This window comes from Alexandromys fortis, unplaced genomic scaffold (assembly GCF_014885135.2).
Source record: "Alexandromys fortis isolate MF-2015 unplaced genomic scaffold, M_Fortis_MF-2015_v1.1 scaffold_39, whole genome shotgun sequence".
Classification (NCBI taxonomy): domain Eukaryota; kingdom Metazoa; phylum Chordata; class Mammalia; order Rodentia; family Cricetidae; genus Alexandromys; species Alexandromys fortis.
In genome coordinates this window covers 10478904-10495342 of record NW_026067918.1, presented here as the reverse complement: position 1 = coordinate 10495342, position 16439 = coordinate 10478904, and the positions used below count along the sequence as shown (strand labels likewise).

General features: G+C 55.2%; 2 protein-coding genes across 9 annotated transcripts in view; one reads left to right on the top strand and one right to left on the bottom strand.

The window, feature by feature from the left end:
* The window catches only part of Tmc8 (transmembrane channel like 8), a 10016-nt gene extending 9408 nt beyond the window's left edge, over positions 1 to 608 (bottom strand). Inside the window, exon 1 of one of the 3 annotated variants that reach the window (XM_050140541.1) lies at positions 506 to 608. The gene's annotated coding sequence lies outside the window, so the exon portion shown is untranslated. The remainder of the gene's footprint in view (positions 1 to 505) is intronic. The other 2 variants (XM_050140536.1, XM_050140535.1) reach the window with 2 other exon arrangements.
* Positions 609 to 2149: 1541 nt separating this feature from the next.
* On the top strand, positions 2150 to 16177 carry Tmc6 (transmembrane channel like 6). 6 transcript variants are annotated; one of them, XR_007591370.1, is made up of 20 exons: positions 2150 to 2308; positions 3584 to 3722; positions 3821 to 3936; positions 4044 to 4139; positions 4601 to 4759; positions 5889 to 5994; positions 6096 to 6192; positions 6361 to 6618; positions 6997 to 7187; positions 7659 to 7803; positions 8499 to 8654; positions 8911 to 9050; positions 9131 to 9310; positions 10422 to 10517; positions 10653 to 10728; positions 11302 to 11435; positions 11538 to 11714; positions 11824 to 11877; positions 13215 to 13279; positions 13523 to 13543. XR_007591370.1 is itself a non-coding variant. In XM_050140529.1 (20 exons), exons 2-20 carry the CDS (start codon positions 3667 to 3669, stop codon positions 13626 to 13628), a joined length of 2433 nt encoding a protein of 810 aa, XP_049996486.1. In that variant the 5' UTR covers positions 2150 to 2308; positions 3584 to 3666; the 3' UTR covers positions 13629 to 16177. The 6 variants fall into 6 exon arrangements, 5 of the variants coding, with proteins under 5 accessions (XP_049996486.1, XP_049996488.1, XP_049996487.1 ...); XM_050140529.1 differs by having other exon boundaries at positions 11799 to 11877; positions 13523 to 16177; XM_050140531.1 differs by lacking the exon at positions 2150 to 2308 and adding an exon at positions 2331 to 2616 and having other exon boundaries at positions 11799 to 11877; positions 13523 to 16177.
* The last annotated feature ends 262 nt before the right edge of the window (positions 16178 to 16439 follow it).

Genomic DNA, 16439 nt, shown 5'->3' with positions numbered 1-16439 from the left:
AGAGAGAGAGAGAGAGAGAGAGAGAGAGAGAGAGAGAGAGAGAGAGAGAGAGAGAGAGAAGCCACCGGCAAAAGCGAAGACTGACTGTCACAAACCTTAAGCTGAAGGGTCTCCAGGAAGAGAGAGAGAGAGAGAGAGAGAGAGAGAGAGAGAGGAGCCGCCGGCAAAAGCGAAGGCTTACTGTCACAAACCTTAAACCTTAAGCTTTGGAAAAACACAATCCCTACTCTTTTTCATGTGCAGATTGACAGATAGGAAGTCACCCTTGTCCTTAACCCCAACAGCTCTTAGAATCCCCTTCCTGCAACACCCCAGCTCTGAATGTGCTAGGGCCCCTTCTGTGTGTTCTTTCTTGCCCAGCCTCCTGCTCTGGTCTTCTTAAGTGACCCAGAATAAGAGGCGTGGCTACATCCCCAACGGCGAGAAAAGGAGGAACCCCCAAACCACCCCAGAGGAAGCTGTAGACTCGGTCCAGCCCCGAGACCTCAATTCTTTCCCCTCTCACCGTCTTTTTCTCCACACATCAGGCAGCTCACGAAGGGGCAAGGGACCAAGCTCCCCAAGAAGCTCCCTCGTGCGGCGACCAGCTCTGGACCAGACAGGGCTGTGAGGGAGTGGGGTGGGGTCATGTGGCAGTACCCCCCCCCTCCCGCCTCCGGGGGCAGCGTCTCCTCCCCTCCTCCCCTCCACCCACTCCCGCCTTCCCCGCAGTTTCCTTTGCCTCTGTGTGCACTTCCTGCACCGGAGCGGGAGGGCACAGGTGAGAGGTGCTTGGTGGGCACCACGTGTACCTGCCTGCTCCCTTCCCCTCCCCTTCCCGCCCAGGCGTAGAGGACCCCGTTATCTGCCGTCTGCAGTCACCCTGGGAGAGCAGAGAGCGTGATAGTGACGTGTGGAGGGCCCCACAACACCCAGCTGCTGGCTCTCTAGAACCTGGCGTTATGTCTTTTCTTTTTTGTTATTCCAAGGCAGGGTCTCCCTGGTCGCTATGATTGTCCTGAAACTCACCAGGCTGGCCTTGAACTCACAGAGGTACCTGCCCAAGGCTGGGGTTAAAGGCCTGCACTCTTACTCCCGGCTGGGAGTATTTCTGAACTTGCTGCTCTCACGGCAGGCACTGCCCTCCCTTTATGGTATGCCCTGGCGCCAAGCCCAGCCTAAGTGCTCAGGAAGCGACTCGGAGCCATCACCGACTAGACCTTGAGGAGTCTTGGCCAGTTCCCAGTTCTGAGAGCTCTAGCCTTTCCTCACTGTTCACCTCCTTTAAGGCCTTCTCATCTTAGCTCTGGCTTCCCTGGGCCTCCCAGCGTCCCTGAGCAGTGGCTGTTATTCCACAAAGTTCATGCAGGAAGGCTTCCCAGGAAATGGCTTTCAAGCTGGGCCAGAAGCCATGTAAAATTCAGTGTTCAGAGCAATGGGGAGCTGAGGACGGTTGAGTCTGCAGGCCAGGGATGCCCCACCCAGCCCCACAGGGACAGTTGCTGAGAATTGTCACTGCCCCTTCCACTCCCCAGCTCAACCAGACCCTGTTATATCAGGCGTCACCACATCACTGTACCCCACACGCTTTTGTGGGGGCAGGGGCTCATTTTCCGTTTTATTTCCTTCTCATAATCACCCTGCCTGTCACATGGGGGAAGGGGCTCTATGGAGCATTCTGGTGGCCAAGTGCCCTGTTCCAGCTGGTGACACCGGGAGGCTGGTGGAACTTTCTCAGCCTCAATTTCCTCGTCTGTGAAATAGAAAGGCTAGCGTCTGGGACGGTGGGTACCGGAAGCGGCTTGAACTCTAGCTTCAGAAATAGACACCATGCCCAGGGCAAAGGAGGCGGTAACCCCTTTCCTCAGCGGGAGATGGGGATCAGTGAACCGAGGCTGGGAGGAGGGGATTACTCAATTCCTCGTGGAGTGGCTGAGGATTGGTAAGTAACCTCGGGACGTGAGTGGGCTTGGAAATACCGACCCATTTAGAAACTTGGAGAAACCGAGTCCTACAAAAATTAGGGGCTCCACCTAGGGATCTTATCTATCCAAATACTCGGCCGCGCCCACTTTGTTCAGACTTCAGGGTGGAGTCCAAAGCAGGCGGGCACAGGGCACTGTTTTGGATGGGCGGGACCTACTCGCAGGCGGGAGCAGATCATGTGACTTGCTGGGCCCGCTGCCACGTGGGCGGGTAGTGGGGCCACCTCTAGCTGCCAGCCTGGGAACCATCAAAGGTTGCCCCCTGGACCTTAATTACTGTCTGTTAATGACGTCTGCCGGTCAAGCCGAGACTGCGCGGTTGCCCGCGGCGGGTACGCGCACAGGTGAGCCACTTGGGGGAGCGGGGCTCCTCCGGTCCAGCTGGGCGCCTGGACCCGGGTGCAGGGTCGCAGCTCGGCTGTGGGCGCGGCTGCCCCGCCGGTGTGTGTGTGTGTGTGACACTTTGGCTGCGGGTTCCTGGGGGCTGCGGCTGCCGGCCTCTCCCGGTCTGGCTCTGGGCGCAGGATGGAAGTGCGTCCCGGAACTGCGCGCACCTGGCCGGCCCCGGGCGGGACTGAAAACCTGAGGCCCGAGCGGATCCGGACTCCGGGCCTGGAGCCTCAGAGAACTTCCAGCATCTTGTGGAGAAGAGGTGTGGGGTGGCCTGGGGTGGCTTGAGCCTGAGAAGTCTTGTGGCCAGGGAGGGGACCGGGAAACTAAGCGGGCACCACCTTGCCTGGCTGCTTTCCCTTGACTGACTCCAGGCTGGAGCAGCGCAGGCGGGGGCGTGCCTGGCGCGAATCGGGGTTTCGTGGGGACTCTCGGCCGTCGGGGGAGCTCTCCGAAAACTGCGAGTTCCCTAAGTGAAGACGGAGAGGGTTTGCTGACAGGGCTGAACCTGCCTTCTGGTGGGGGAGATCCTGCGGGAGTCAGGGGATTGGTTGCTCTTTCCGCCGCGCCCTCCCTTAGGGCCTTAGGTCAGGAGGACAATGAGCCCCTTACAACGCTCTGGTTACTTTGTGCCCGGTGACAGAGCCGGACAAAGGGAGCTTGTGTGGGCTCAGCTCCCTCCTCCAGCTTTACGCTGCGTTGGGAATGTAGGGAGGCACTCTCCCGTGGACACGAGAACCTCGGAGCGTCCAGACCCGAGTGTTGGGGGTGGGCTTCAAAGAGTCCTGTGTGCGGAGTGGGCGGTGCTAGGGGCAGGGCTTTGCGGCCGCCCGGCCGCGCTTCCTGCTCAAAAGAGCACTTTGGGGTCATAGGGCGGGCACAGGGAAGTCCTCTAAACTTCCCAGCCTTTTCTCTGAGAGAGTTGAAGCCCTAGGGCCACGCCTGAGAACTGACCTGAAGGGGTAGTGTTCACAGACTTTTCCCCGGGACTAGTGACATCTAGGAAGCTAACGGGGGAACTGCGCCTCACCCTTCCTTCCTGTTTGCTTTCCTTCCCCATAGCCGGTTACTGGTGAGAATGCCATTTGGGGCCGGTTAACCAAGTGTTTAGCTGTCGATGGGGGGCAGGGTGGAGATTCCTGTAGTGAGTAAGTGTGTGTGTGTGTGACTTAAGTATGGGCCCCCAGGGAATGGGTGCCAGGCATTGAAAGCTGGTTTTGTCTCAACAGATGGCCTGTTTGGGCTCCCATAGGCTGCGTCTAGTCTCTGAGCTCCCTTAGGCCTGCAGCTGGGCTGAGGGTGTACCACAGCCATGGCTCAGCCACTGACTTTAGTCCTCAATGTCCCAGAGACCACGGGGGACGAAGAGTAAGTACCCTGGTGCTGGTGGTCTGGGATGATGTGAAGTCTTCTGGGAGTGGGGGAGGACAGGAGCATGGGTTCCCACACGCCCCCCTCCCCGGCAGCCTGGAACCCAGCCCCTATGAAGAGAGCGAGGTGCACGACTCCTTCCACCGGCTCATTCAAGAGCAGAGTCTTCTGGTCGCCGAGGAGGGGCTGGAGCTGCTGCCCCAGGCTCCAGGTGAGCTCAGCCCTGCACTGTGACCTGGTGTGGGCAGGACCTGGGAATATCTGCCCTACATGCTACAGGCCCGGGTGAGGCAGCTGCAGTGTCTCCGTCCTTCCTAGACAGAGGTTACCAGACCCTCCGGAGGCCTGAAGGTGCCCCCACCCACAGCACGGCCACTCTCCGCATCTTGGCCAGCATGCCTAGTCGCACCATTGGTGAGTAGGACCCTCTGCCCTTGCTCTGACTTTGACGCCAGCCTAGGTGTCTGAACCTAGTTCCTCTGAGCTCCCAGCCTCCCTGTGCCTGGGGCCTGGAGCTCAGCACAGCCCTGTGCCACACTCAGCCCTGCTGGATTCTAAACATAACGGCGTTTGTCATGGGGTAAAAATAGGCTCTTGGGGCCAGATGACGGCGCATGCCTTTAATCCCAGCACTCAGGAGGCAGAGGAGGTGGATCTCTGAGTTTGAGGCCAGCCTGGTCTACAGAGTTCCAGGACAGCCAGGTTACACAGAGAAACTGTCTCAAAAACAAAGGCTCTTGGGTTTCTGGTAAAGGCATTTTCCCCAGCCCTGGGAAAGGCTAAAGGACAGGGAGGCCTGGTGCTAAGAACTGTCCAGAGGGATGTGAGGCCGGTCTAGCCTCTGCCATCTGCTACCCTGCCACCTGTTTTCCAAGGTCGCAGCCGCGGGGCCATCATCTCCGAGTACTACAACCGCACAGTGAGGCTGCGGCGCAGGAGTAGCCGGCCCCTGCTGGGGAACATGGTGCGCTCTGCCCGGCCCAGCCTTCGCCTGTATGACCTGGAGCTGGACCACACCATCTTGGAGGAGGATGGTAAGTGAACGACGCAACCTGCTACCTGAGGGCTGTATTAGGCGAATGCTTTACCACCCACTAGTCTGTGTCGCCAGCCCTTGCTGAGTGAAGACAGGGTCCAGTCCTGCCCATTGGCCTTGAATTCCGACCCTCCTGCTTCTGAAGGTCATTTATGTTTTGACTCAGAGTTAGGGAACTTCCCCCCACCGGCTGGCCCGCCTGCCTGATTTGTGGGGGCCGGAAGTGTGGCAACAGGTTTCTTTTCCTGTTGTGATAAATTGCTGTGCTAGAAGCAGCATAACAGAGCCAGGGCTTCCTCAGCTCACAGTTCGCACTGTGGTACAGGGTGGTGGGGTCGTCAAGGTGGCAGGAGCTCGAAGCCGCTGGTCCCCGGCATCCACAGTCGAGAATGAATGCCTGCTGGGGCTCAGCTCGTTTCCTCATTTTATATTGTCCAGGATCCCCTACCCAGGGAACATTCTTGTAACAGTTAAGGTGTGGCTTCCCACATTGATTAAAGTAACAGTATAACTCTTCACAGGCGTGCCCAGGGACCCACTTCAGGTGATTCTAGAGTCTGTCAAGTTGACACTTAACACTGACATCACAGCGGCCATGAGAGGAGGCAGTGTTAACCTGTCCCCGTTCCCTTGTGGCTTTGCTTATCTGTTAAAACAGGCTTATGACTCCTAATATGAGGGAGAACACCTGAGATTTTAAAAAAAAAAGCATTATTTATTTATTATGTATATAGTGTTCTGTCTGCATGTTTGCATGTAGGTCAGAAAGGGCACCAGATCCCATTATAGATGGTTGTGAGATACCATGTGGTTGCTGGAAATTGAACTCAGGACCTCTAGAAGAGCAGCCAGTGCTCTTAACCTCTGAGCCATCTCTCCAGCCCTCTCCCCCCACTCTGTATAAGGAGTCCCAGGGTAGCTTGATCAGGTCAGACCCTGCCCTCCATTCTACGAGGACTGACCACAGCTGGGAAGCACTGGCCTCGGGGATGCCAGGATCTGGTGGGGATGAGAGAAGGGGCTCCTGAGTTCGAGGGGTAGGAGGACGAGGGGCGAGGGTCCTGGAGGGTTGTGCTGGGTCAGCAGGAAGGATGCTGGGCACTGAGGGACCTTCTTCCTCTGGGCAGAGAAGCGGAGGCTGCTAGTGAAGGAGCTTCAGGGTCTGTCGGTGGCCCAGCGGGACCACATGGTCCGGAACATGCCTTTGAGCCTGGGTGAGAAGCGCTGGCTTCGGTGAGTGCCCCATGGCCCCAGCGGGCCTCCCTGAGTCAGGAGGCAGCCACAGTCCTCTGTAATCTAGGCATTTATGGTCTAGGCATTGTCTTTGTCCCCAGAGAGAATAGTTGGAGCCCAAAGGGAAAGAGGAGGGGCCAGCAGGACCGAGGTGGGGCCTTCTCCTGCTGCAGCAGGCTCAGATACAGCTGCATTCTGGTACGAGCTCTGAACTGTGAGGTCTGCTGTGGGTGTGGCTGACTGGGGTGGGGGACACCCTATCCTGTTGCTGTCCTACCAAGGGACTTTTAGCTCTACTTTTTTCCTGGGGCTGGGCATGATCTGGGTGGACCTGCCCTCAGAACTGACCTGCAGCTGTTCCTCCAGGCTCTGCACAGCCTGGGGCTGGTGCTGGTCTCAGGACTGTATGCTGCCAGGCCATGGCGCTATGCTCTGAAGCAGATTGGCGGCCAGTTTGGCTCCAGCGTCCTCTCCTACTTCATCTTCCTCAAGACCTTATTGGCCTTCAATGTGCTGATGTTGCTGCCTTTGCTGGGCTTCCTCGTGGGTGTGCAGGCTGCCTTCCCGCCTGACCCACCAGACCCGGTCCCTACCTGCTCTGGTCTAGAACTCCTCACAGGCAGGGTAAGGTCTTCAGCTCCCGCCGTGCCCTCCTGTGCCCGTCCTGTCCCAGTGTCTCTGGTGGGATCCTGCCTGTTCCTAGATGTCCCTATGAGTGGCTTCCCCTCCTTCTGGAGGCCTCAGGGAAGGCTAGGGCAGTGCATTGGTTCTCAACCTGTGGGTCGCAACAACCCCTTTGGGGATTGCATATCAGGTGTCCTGATTATCAGATACATTACAATTCATAATAGTAGCAAAATTAAAGTTGTGTATCGACGAATTAATTTTATGGCTGGCGGTCACCACATGAACTGAATTAAAGGATCACAGCATCAGGGAGTCTGAGAACCACTGGGCTTGGTGGGAAGGGAGGATCCCTGACTCTACTTGACCTCCTGACAGGGCTGCTTCACGCACACCGTCATGTACTACGGCTACTACAGTAACAGCACGCTGAGCCAGTCATGTGACTCCTCACGGGACAGTGGCCGGTGCAGCCCCGGGTCGGGCAGCCTGCCCTATAACATGCCGCTGGCCTACCTCTTCACGGTGGGGGCCGCCTTCTTCATTACCTGCATCACTCTGGTGTACAGGTACTGACCAACCACGTGGCCCTTGCTCTGAGCCCCATTCTTGCGCCCATTAGTCCTCCATCTGTACCTAGTTCCTTGTCTGCCCACCCACCTGTCCGTCCCCACATCTACCTACTCATGTTCCCACCGATCAATCCATCTACCCACCTTCTAGCCATCTCTCTTGATCAGTTTTTTCTCCTATGTACCTACTCATCCTCCCACTCACACCCATTCATTCATCAACCTGCCTGTCCATCTGTCCACCCACTTATCCATCTAACCATCCTCATCCCCCATTTATTAGCGCTTTCTTCTGTCAGTCCATCCATCCGTCTATCCACCCATTTGCCCACCTACCTGCCGGCCAACCCACTTACCAGTCTATCCACCCACCCACGCATCCACCTACCCACCCATCCACCTACCTACTCATCCACCCATCTTCCCGTCCCTCCTGTTCACTTCCTGCCTGTCTCTGCTGCTTGCTAGCATGTCCCACTCCTTTGGGGAAAGTTATCGGGTCGGCAGCACCAAAGGCATCCATGCTCTTACGGTCTTCTGCTCCTGGGACTACAAGGTGACTCAGAAGCGGGCCTCCCGTGTGCAGCAGGACAGCATCTGCACCCAGCTGAAGGTAAGCAGCTACCTACCCAGACCTGGCCCTGCAGACCTGGCCTGGATCCTCTCCAGACACTGGACTGGTGTCTGCGAGCTGGTGGTCCTCCCCACAGTGTCCAGGCAGGTCTGATGCTCCTGCCCCCTCGAGCTCCAGGGACACGAAGGGGCTGGAGTTACAGAAACTGCTCCAGTGTGCTTAGGCTTGGGCCAGGAGGACAGGGGTCCCTCTCTGTGTGACACTCTGTCCTCATATCCTGAAGCATCAGCTGCAGCTAAGAATGACTCCTCAATAGTCATTTAATCACTGCGGTAGCCAGGGGCTTAGGACTACAGGGGAAACTGCAGCATTGAGCTCAGATCCTTCCTGCAAGGTTCAGGGTCCCAGGGCCAACTGGGCTTCATGGGAATGCTCTACCTTTCTGGGTTTCATGCTGTTGTGACTCATGGGAGTTTCTACTGGGGACAGGTGTCCTCATCCTGGGGGCTCTGGTTGTAATGGGGCGAAGGCCACAGGCTAGGCACTGAGGATATCTGGAGACTAGGCTATGGCGAAGGGATGAGAAAGGGCCCCACGGCGGCAGCCATCCTGCTTTCGCTGAGTCTCAGCAGAGGCAGGCGTGGCCTGGGCCTCTCTAGGGAAGGGAGGGACTTGGGCAATCTGCCTTGTGTGTTGGGATCCAGTGATAGGGACATGCTACCTGGCATCTGCAGGAGTTGCTGGCTGTGTGGCAACTGCAGAAGCACCCCCGGAGTGCATGCGGGCAGCTGTGGCAGGCTGCCATGCTAGCTGTGGGAGGGCTGCTGTGTCTGGGCACCACGGTGGGCTGTGCAGCGGCTGTCTTCACCTTTTCAGAGGTCATGATGCAGGTAAGGCAAGGGACAGACCATCCCGGGGCTGAGACTCCCACAACCCCACTAGGCCCATGGTTCTCATGCTCCTTCTTGGTTCCTGTGTCTTTGGAACTGAAGCCTGGGGCAAGCTGCATGTCTTGGAGGGAGGTGCTACATGCATGTTGCTCCCATCTTCCAGCCAGACCCTTCCTGTAGTGCCTGCTCCCACAGGACAACAGTGAACATGTCCCCATGTGTCTTTTCTGATGGAGTCCTCTCTCTGTCCTCATAGCGCGGCCAGGGGGTGGAGCTGCTGGCCCTGCCCCTGGTGGTCAGTGCCCTTAATCTGGGTGCCTCCTACCTGTTCTGTGGCCTGGCTACTCTGGAGCGACATGACTCCCCTGTGTTGGAGGTATACATGGCCATCTGCAGGTATGTGGCCTGGAGCATGAGCTGGTGGGTAGGGCTTCTTGGAGCATCCCCCTGAGCCTTCACAACCTCTCCCTGTACAGGAGTCTCATTCTGAAGACGGCTGTCCTGGGCGTGCTTTGCTATCACTGGCTGGGCCGCAGGGTGGCTACACTGCAGGACGGGTGCTGGGAGAACTTTGTGGGCCAGGAGCTGTACCGCTTCCTGGTCGTGGATTTCATCTTCACGCTCTTGGACTCCCTTTTCGGGGAGCTGGTGTGGAGGTGAGGAGGCTCCACCTAGCCCTCCCATCCTGCCCTCAGTCTGTCAGGGACAGGTGGGGAAAGTTGATGTGTGCTCGCTACCCCCACCAGCCCGTGAGGGTGGTGGGTGGCAGGATGTCGGGTAATTTCAGATCGGAAAAAAAAATGGTTTCAGTGTTGCTCAGAGACAGGAAGAGAGAGGGGAGGGGGTGTTGTTAGAATGTGATGTCTTGGGGTCTGGCTTTTTGAGTGCTCTTTGAGTCCTTTTGTGTTTTCTTTGAGAATACAGGGCTTTAATGGTAGTTGAAAAGCAAGGTATTTTTTTTTTTCAAACTTTTTTTTTTTTTTTGGTTTTTTCGAGACAAGGTTTCTCTGTAGCTTTGGAGCCTGTCCTGGAACTAGCTCTTGTAGTCCAGGCTGGTCTCGAACTCCCAGAGATCTGCCTGCCTCTGCCTCCCGAGTGCTGGGATTAAAGGCGTGCAGCATCACCACCCAGCTCAAACTTTTCTTACACATTTATTTAGTGTGTTTTTGTGCATGTGTGTGCATGTGTGCTGGGGAATGTGGAGATCGGTTCTCTCTCCTAACCATGTGGGTCTTGGGGATTGAGCTCAGGGCATTGGGTTTGGCAGTAAGCATGTTTACCTACCTGCCTAGCCATTTTACCAGCCCCCCCCCACCCTTTTCATTAGAGGTAAATCTTGATGAGTTGCCTCTGCTAGCTTGAACTTCCTTCTTCCTCACCTTTCTGAGCAGCTGAGCTGCCCGACCCACAAGTCCTTGTTTGTTTTGAGATAAGGTCTCTAAGTAGTCCCAGCTGGCCTGGAGTTCCCTACACAGACCAAGCTGGCCTCAAACTCAGAAATCCCCCTGCCTCAGCTTCCTGAGAATTATTTCAGTCATGCACCGCCTTGTCCATTCCAGTTTGTTCTGTTTTAAAGCACTACAACACTCGATGCTGTTGAGATTGGTGTCTCTTAGAGAAGGGGCTCAGAGGAGCTTGAGTGGTTGTGATGGCCCTGTCTCTCTTGACGTTTGCTGGGTGCTGGCTTGCACTGGTGCAGGTGGCCCCTGCCTGGTGCCCTGGGGATAAGGGTCTCCCTGCCCATCTCTCAGGGACTCCTCTGTCCAGGCTCATCTCCGAGAAGAAGCTCAAGAGGAGGCAGAAGCCCGAGTTTGATATTGCTAGGAATGTTCTGGACCTGATTTACGGGCAGACGCTGACCTGGTGAGAGTTTCTCATCTGCATCCCACTGGCTGTCAGCCACCACCTTCCTTCCCTGGGCCGCAGCCTTTTGGTTCTGGGTGGGTGGCTCAGGTTGGGAAGACACTTACTAGCCCTGCCTGCTGCCACCATCCCTAGGCTGGGTGTCCTGTTCTCACCGCTCCTGCCCGCAGTGCAGATACTCCGGCTGCTGTTCCTTTTCTATGTCAAAAAGGTAATGTGAGCCAAGAGTCGTGGCAGGCACTTGTAATCCCAGAATTCCCAGCAGTTGGGAGGCAGAGGCAGGCAGTCTCTTATTTGATGGCCAGCCTGGTCTACAGAGCAAGTTCCAGAACAGTTGAGGCTTAAAAAAAAAAAAAGGAAAGACAGAAACTTGGGCCTGCTGCTACCCTGGGCTGCCCCTCCCTGGCAGTCCTATCTTAGGCAGGCTGGAGACATCTGCTGGTTCCCCAGTCCTTTGGGAGTGACTCTGAGTCCTTCTCAGTTGGTGTGCTCAGGGGCTGACAGCCAGGACCTTGGTCCCACTGGCTCTGGCCCTCCACACTGGGGCTGGTGTAGTCACCAGGCTGATGTGGGCAGCACAGATCTGGAGTGCAATCTCTGCTTGTCCTGACTAGGAATTTACACCACTCACAGGGGTGCCTGGACGCTTTCCTCCCTGGTGACGCTAGACCAGTCAGGCTGACGAGCCACATTAATCATAATCTTAGAAGAGGAGGAGGGGGAAAGGTGCTTGGGGGAAGGGCATGGTGACCTTGGCAGAGTGAAAATCAGTCTTTGTCCCTAGGCAAGCCTGATGGCCAACTGCCAGGCCCCTCGCAGGCCTTGGCTGGCATCACACATGAGCACCGTCTTCCTCACCCTGCTCTGCTTCCCGTCGTTCCTGGGCACAGCTGTTTTTCTCTGCTATGCTGTCTGGCAGTGAGTGGAGGGCCTAGTTCTTTGGCTTTGGGGTGACACAGGAACGTTGTCCTGGCTGAGAGCGGGACTGCTGCCTCAGGGTCTCGTCCCTCTCTTCTCCAGGGTGAAGCCCTCAAGCACTTGTGGCCCCTTCCGAACTCTGACTACCATGTATGAGGCAGGCACGGTCTGGGTGCGTCGTCTGGAGCGTGCTGGCTCCAGGGGCTCCTGGCTGCCCTGGCTGCACCACCTCCTGGTGGAGAATACTTTCTTCCTTTTCCTGGTGTCGGCCCTGTTACTGTGAGTTCGCAGGTGGGGGCTGGCCTAAGGTGGTGCCCTAAGCTGCTCTGGCCTAGCCTTCAGCCTGAGCCCCCATTTCCTCAGGGCTGTCATCTACCTCAACATCCAGGTGGTGAAAGGGCAAAGGAAGGTCATTTGCCTGCTCAAGGAACAGATCCGGAATGTAAGTCCTACCTGTGTGGTTTCTGGGTCTGGTCACCTGTCCACCTAGCTTCTGGGGTTCCCCTTGGCACACCTGTGCTTGTTCTATTGCTTTTAGAGATAGGATTTCCCTCTGTAGCCCAGGTTGTCCTGTATACTGAGGATGACGTTGAATGGATTTACGGTCTCTCTCTTGTTTATGTGGTACCAGGTATTGCACCCAGGACCCTCTGTGTGCTAGGCAAGCACTCCACCAGCTGAGCTACATTTCCACTCTTTTTTTTTTTGATAGGGTTTCTCTGTGTAGTCCTGTCCTAGAACTTGCTTTGTAGACCAGGCTGGCCTCAAACTCAAGAGTTCTACCTGCCTCTGCCTCTTGAGTGCTGGAATTAAAGGTGTACATTCTGACTAAATTTTTAGATTTTATTTTTAGTCATTGTGTGTGGAGTTGGTTCTCCCACTTCTTTGTGGGTTCTGCTGTCATAAGACACTTTTTCAGGGTGACTTCTGCTAGGCTTCTTGTCGCAGCGGGGAGCTTTTCTGCAGATCCATCTCCACCGCCCTGGTTTTTGAGATAGGGTCTTATTTTAATCTCAAAGTGATCCTCCTGTCTAAGGTGCTTGAGTACTGAGACTAGTGGGAGCCACTTCTCTTGACTGGGTTAAGCAGAGAGCAGGCAGGAAGTGGTCAGGCCTGGGGATGGAGTTGGCAGGTAGCCTGCTGTCTGCTTTAGGTGTGGGAAATACTGGGCTCACACGCTTTTCTCATGACTAGGTATTTCTGTGTATGCACATGGGCTGTCAGCTGGGATCAGGACTAAAAACATTGTTAAGGAGACAGTATAAGACAGGTGTGGTGCATGCCTGAAATTGCAGCAACTGAGCTGGTTTAAGGTCATCCCCAGTTAGCTGAATCTGAGACCAGCCTGGGTTTCATGAGACCCTTTCTCAAGGGAAAAAGAAAGGGGGTGGGGTAGGAAGACAACCTGTCTAGGGCAGAGGCGGAGCCTGTGTAAGTCTAGCTCATGGCTTTCTTCTCTTTACCTTCATTGCTAGGCTTGGATCACAAATATCCTTTGACCTTTTTGATTTTTGAGGCATGGCTTTACCATGTAGCCCCTGCCTAAAATGGATTTTGCTCCAAAGCCAAAGCCCAGGCCTCCCTCACAGAGATCTGCCTGCCTCTACCTCCTGGGATAGAAGGTGTGGGCCACCATGCCTGGGCCCCTTTGACCTCTTAACTCTGTTCCTTGTGATGTTGAACTTCCTACATGAGCTCCACAGAAGTCCAGAACAGGCCAACTCTAGGGTGGAGTGATGAACAACTCTGTTGTCTCATGCTGTGCTCTGGCCTTTCCAGGAGGGAGAGGACAAGATCTTCCTGATCAACAAGCTTCACTCTGTTTACGAGGGGGAGCAGAACAGGTGATGGAGAGGCCCATGGGAGGGGCAGGAGGGTGGTGTGAAGTGGCACTGCCCCATTGCAGTAGTGAGGTACTCTGGGGCTCCAGGAGTCAGCTCCTGGCTTGCCTCACCCTCTGCTCTAGAGCCTTCAACCTGGAAGGCCTGATATGAAACATCAGGGGCTCAGAGCATCCACTGAGCCCAGCCACACAGGTTAGAGGGGTTTCTCATTGGTTTGGTCACCCTGATTCTCCTTTCTGGCAGGCCTGGCAGAACCGAGGAGGCCACTACATTATCTGCCCAGTTTGTGGATGGAGGGGACAGTCACCATGACCCTGCAGGCAGAGACTTGGACACAGCAGTAGAATAACTTTCCTCGTCACCGACTCCTCGAGGTGATGGCCAAGCAAGGATGTGGGGCTACTCTGTCCTACCTGGGACTCCCTTCCCCTAGGTTCTTCAATTTATTTATTTTGAAGACAGGATCTATCCACACAGCCTTGGCTGTCCTGAGTTCACTATGTACAACAGGCTGGCCTTGATCTGCCTGCCAAGTACTGGAATCAAAGGCACGTGCCACCACACCTGGCTTTACCCAACTTTTTTTTTTTTTTTTTTTTTTTTGTTTTTCGAGACAGGGTTTCTCTGTGGTTTTGGAGCCTGTCCTGGAACTAGCTCTGTAGACCAGGCTGGTCTCGAACTCACAGAGATCCACCTGCCTCTGCCTCCCGAGTGCTGGGATTCAAGGCGTGCGCCACCATCGCCCGGCCCAACTGTTTTTTTTTCTAATTAACTGTTTTTTATTCTAATTAAATGGGTTTTGCAATCTGGATTTGTTTTGGGATAGGCTCGTGACCTGCTCCTGCCAGGTACATGTAGGTGCTTGGGACCCACAAGCCTTCCATGGGAACCTCAGGACTTGGGGCTCAGTCAAGGTCATCTTCTAGCAAAGGGGAAGTGGCCACATTTTCCTGAGCAAGATCAAAGGCCTGGCTATGTGCCCAGGGTGAAAAACTGATCAGTGGTGATGTTATGTGGGCAAAGGAAGGGGGCATATTTAGGGAAGGACTCCCATATTTAGGGATGACTCAATGCTATGGGTTAAGAAGCCCCTTGGTTCACCCATCAGCACCCAGTCTAAGGTGGATGGTGTGGGGTGAGATGCCCTGGGTGAACTGAGCTACAGGAGCTTGTAGGTTTTACTCCTGAGACTCAACATAGCATCCTTCAAGTCTGAATGACCTTCAGTAGGTGCAGTTTTTTGGGGGGAGTCACCCTGGGTCAGGACAAAATAGCAGTGCTGGGCCCACTTGTCCCCATGGGTGTCTCAGCTGTCACAGCTGGATGGTACTGTATCTCCAGTCCCTGTGGGCCCTGCATTAAATGAAGATATCAGTTCTGTCTCACAAAGTCAGGATGCACCACTGAGAAGGAGAACATACCCAGGGAGTTTTCACAGAATCACCAGCACTGCCTTCCGTGGGGTGTGACACAAGGATCCAGGCAATGCCTGAGAGCAGCAGAGGCTGTCAGCACCCCAGCCGACCATGCTTTTTGTCTACAACCTCCATTCCTTACCTTGGGATGGGGCTCTAGGGTTCCTGGGAGTGCTTAGCATCAGGGGCTCTACCACAAAGCCACCCCCCACTGGTGTTTGTAGGAAAGGGAGGGAAGATGAGTTTGCTGTAACTGGCAAATGCAATCAACTCCAGACTGGGAAACTGTAAACTTCTGTTTAGCAGGTCGTAGCATTTCAGTGAATACAGAGCTCATGTAGCCCATGCTAGGCAAGGATAACTGCAGTCCTGATCCTCTTGCCTGCACTCCCTAATGCTGGCATTGCAGCCGTGCGTTCCTGTCACCTCTGCTTCTTGACCTTGGCTGCACAGGGGAGCACACAGGCTTTGAAACCACCTGGGCCTCTGCTCTCCTTAAGGAATACTCAGACCAAGCACTATGATTTTGAAGATTTCTGGGTGCAATCTAGCACCATCTGTCATAGGTGGACACCTAAGCTGAAGGCTGTTCACAAGGATGGATGGGGTTGACAGATGAGCTTGTGAGGACACCTTTATCAGCAGTGACTCCGAAAAGCACTGGCTCACAAGGGCACTTGTCACCCTGGCCGCACAGAAGCTTCTTGGGATATAACCCTTGCTGCCAACGTCTGTCTGCTTCATTCATCGCAGGCCCCACAGTAGCTCCCACCGTGGCTTGGGTCCCAGTCGGGCTTGCCCACCTCCACGGGCATTCTCTTCTGTCAGGCACACCACCTTGGCTGGGCATCCTGCCTTCTGCTGTCACTGCTGTGCCACAGTCTCGTCAGAACAGTGTGGTGCTAGGGCAGCTCCAAACCTACTGCTTCCTGGATCTGACATAAGGCCTACTTCATCCAATCCAATCCCATGAGGTTTCTTCCACTGGTTCTCATTCTGCTCCTCATCAAAATCCAACATGGCTTCGATGGCCGGGCCGGGTGCCACCTCCACAAACCTGTTCACTCCCTGGCTGTCTTGAAGGCACTGGAAGGCTGACAACAGCATCTGACTGACAGGGAGCCTCCTCTAAGCCACTGCTTCTTTACTACAGGAGACAAAAACACAGCAGCTCCAAGGCTAGCCGTAGTCTGCTCTTCTGCTGAAGCTCTGGTCAGCTGAGCTGGAGGTTGCTGGAAGGCCAAGGGCAGCTTGAAATCCTGAGTCTCACTCTTCCCTCTGGATTCCCATGAGGCCAGGACCCCATGGGTGATTTCCTCAGCAGAGCTACCAGCTCTCCTCCTCAGCACATGGTGGGCCAACAATAGCGTTTGAGAGCTGACCTAGTGCCACCCATGAGCCCTAGGGCAACAATGCCTCTGTTTTGTGCATTTTAGCCAATAGGTCTTAGGGGCAGAGATCAATAAAACACTTAGAAAGCACATTCATGCCCCCCTTTTTTTTCTGAGTTGGGACCTTGTTGCATGACCTGTGGACTCAGGCAGTGCTACTCCTCAGCCTCCTGGGTCCAGGCACATAACCACCGTGATTTTTCCAGATAGCACTGGGGATGGAGCCCAGTACCTTGTGCCTACACACAAAAGCCCAGCCTCTCTGGTTTCTTTTTAAACGCCTGTACTGGACATGTGACAAAGTATGGGTGGCAGTTCTGGGAAAACCTGCAGCCTGGGTTTACTGGTCTTCAG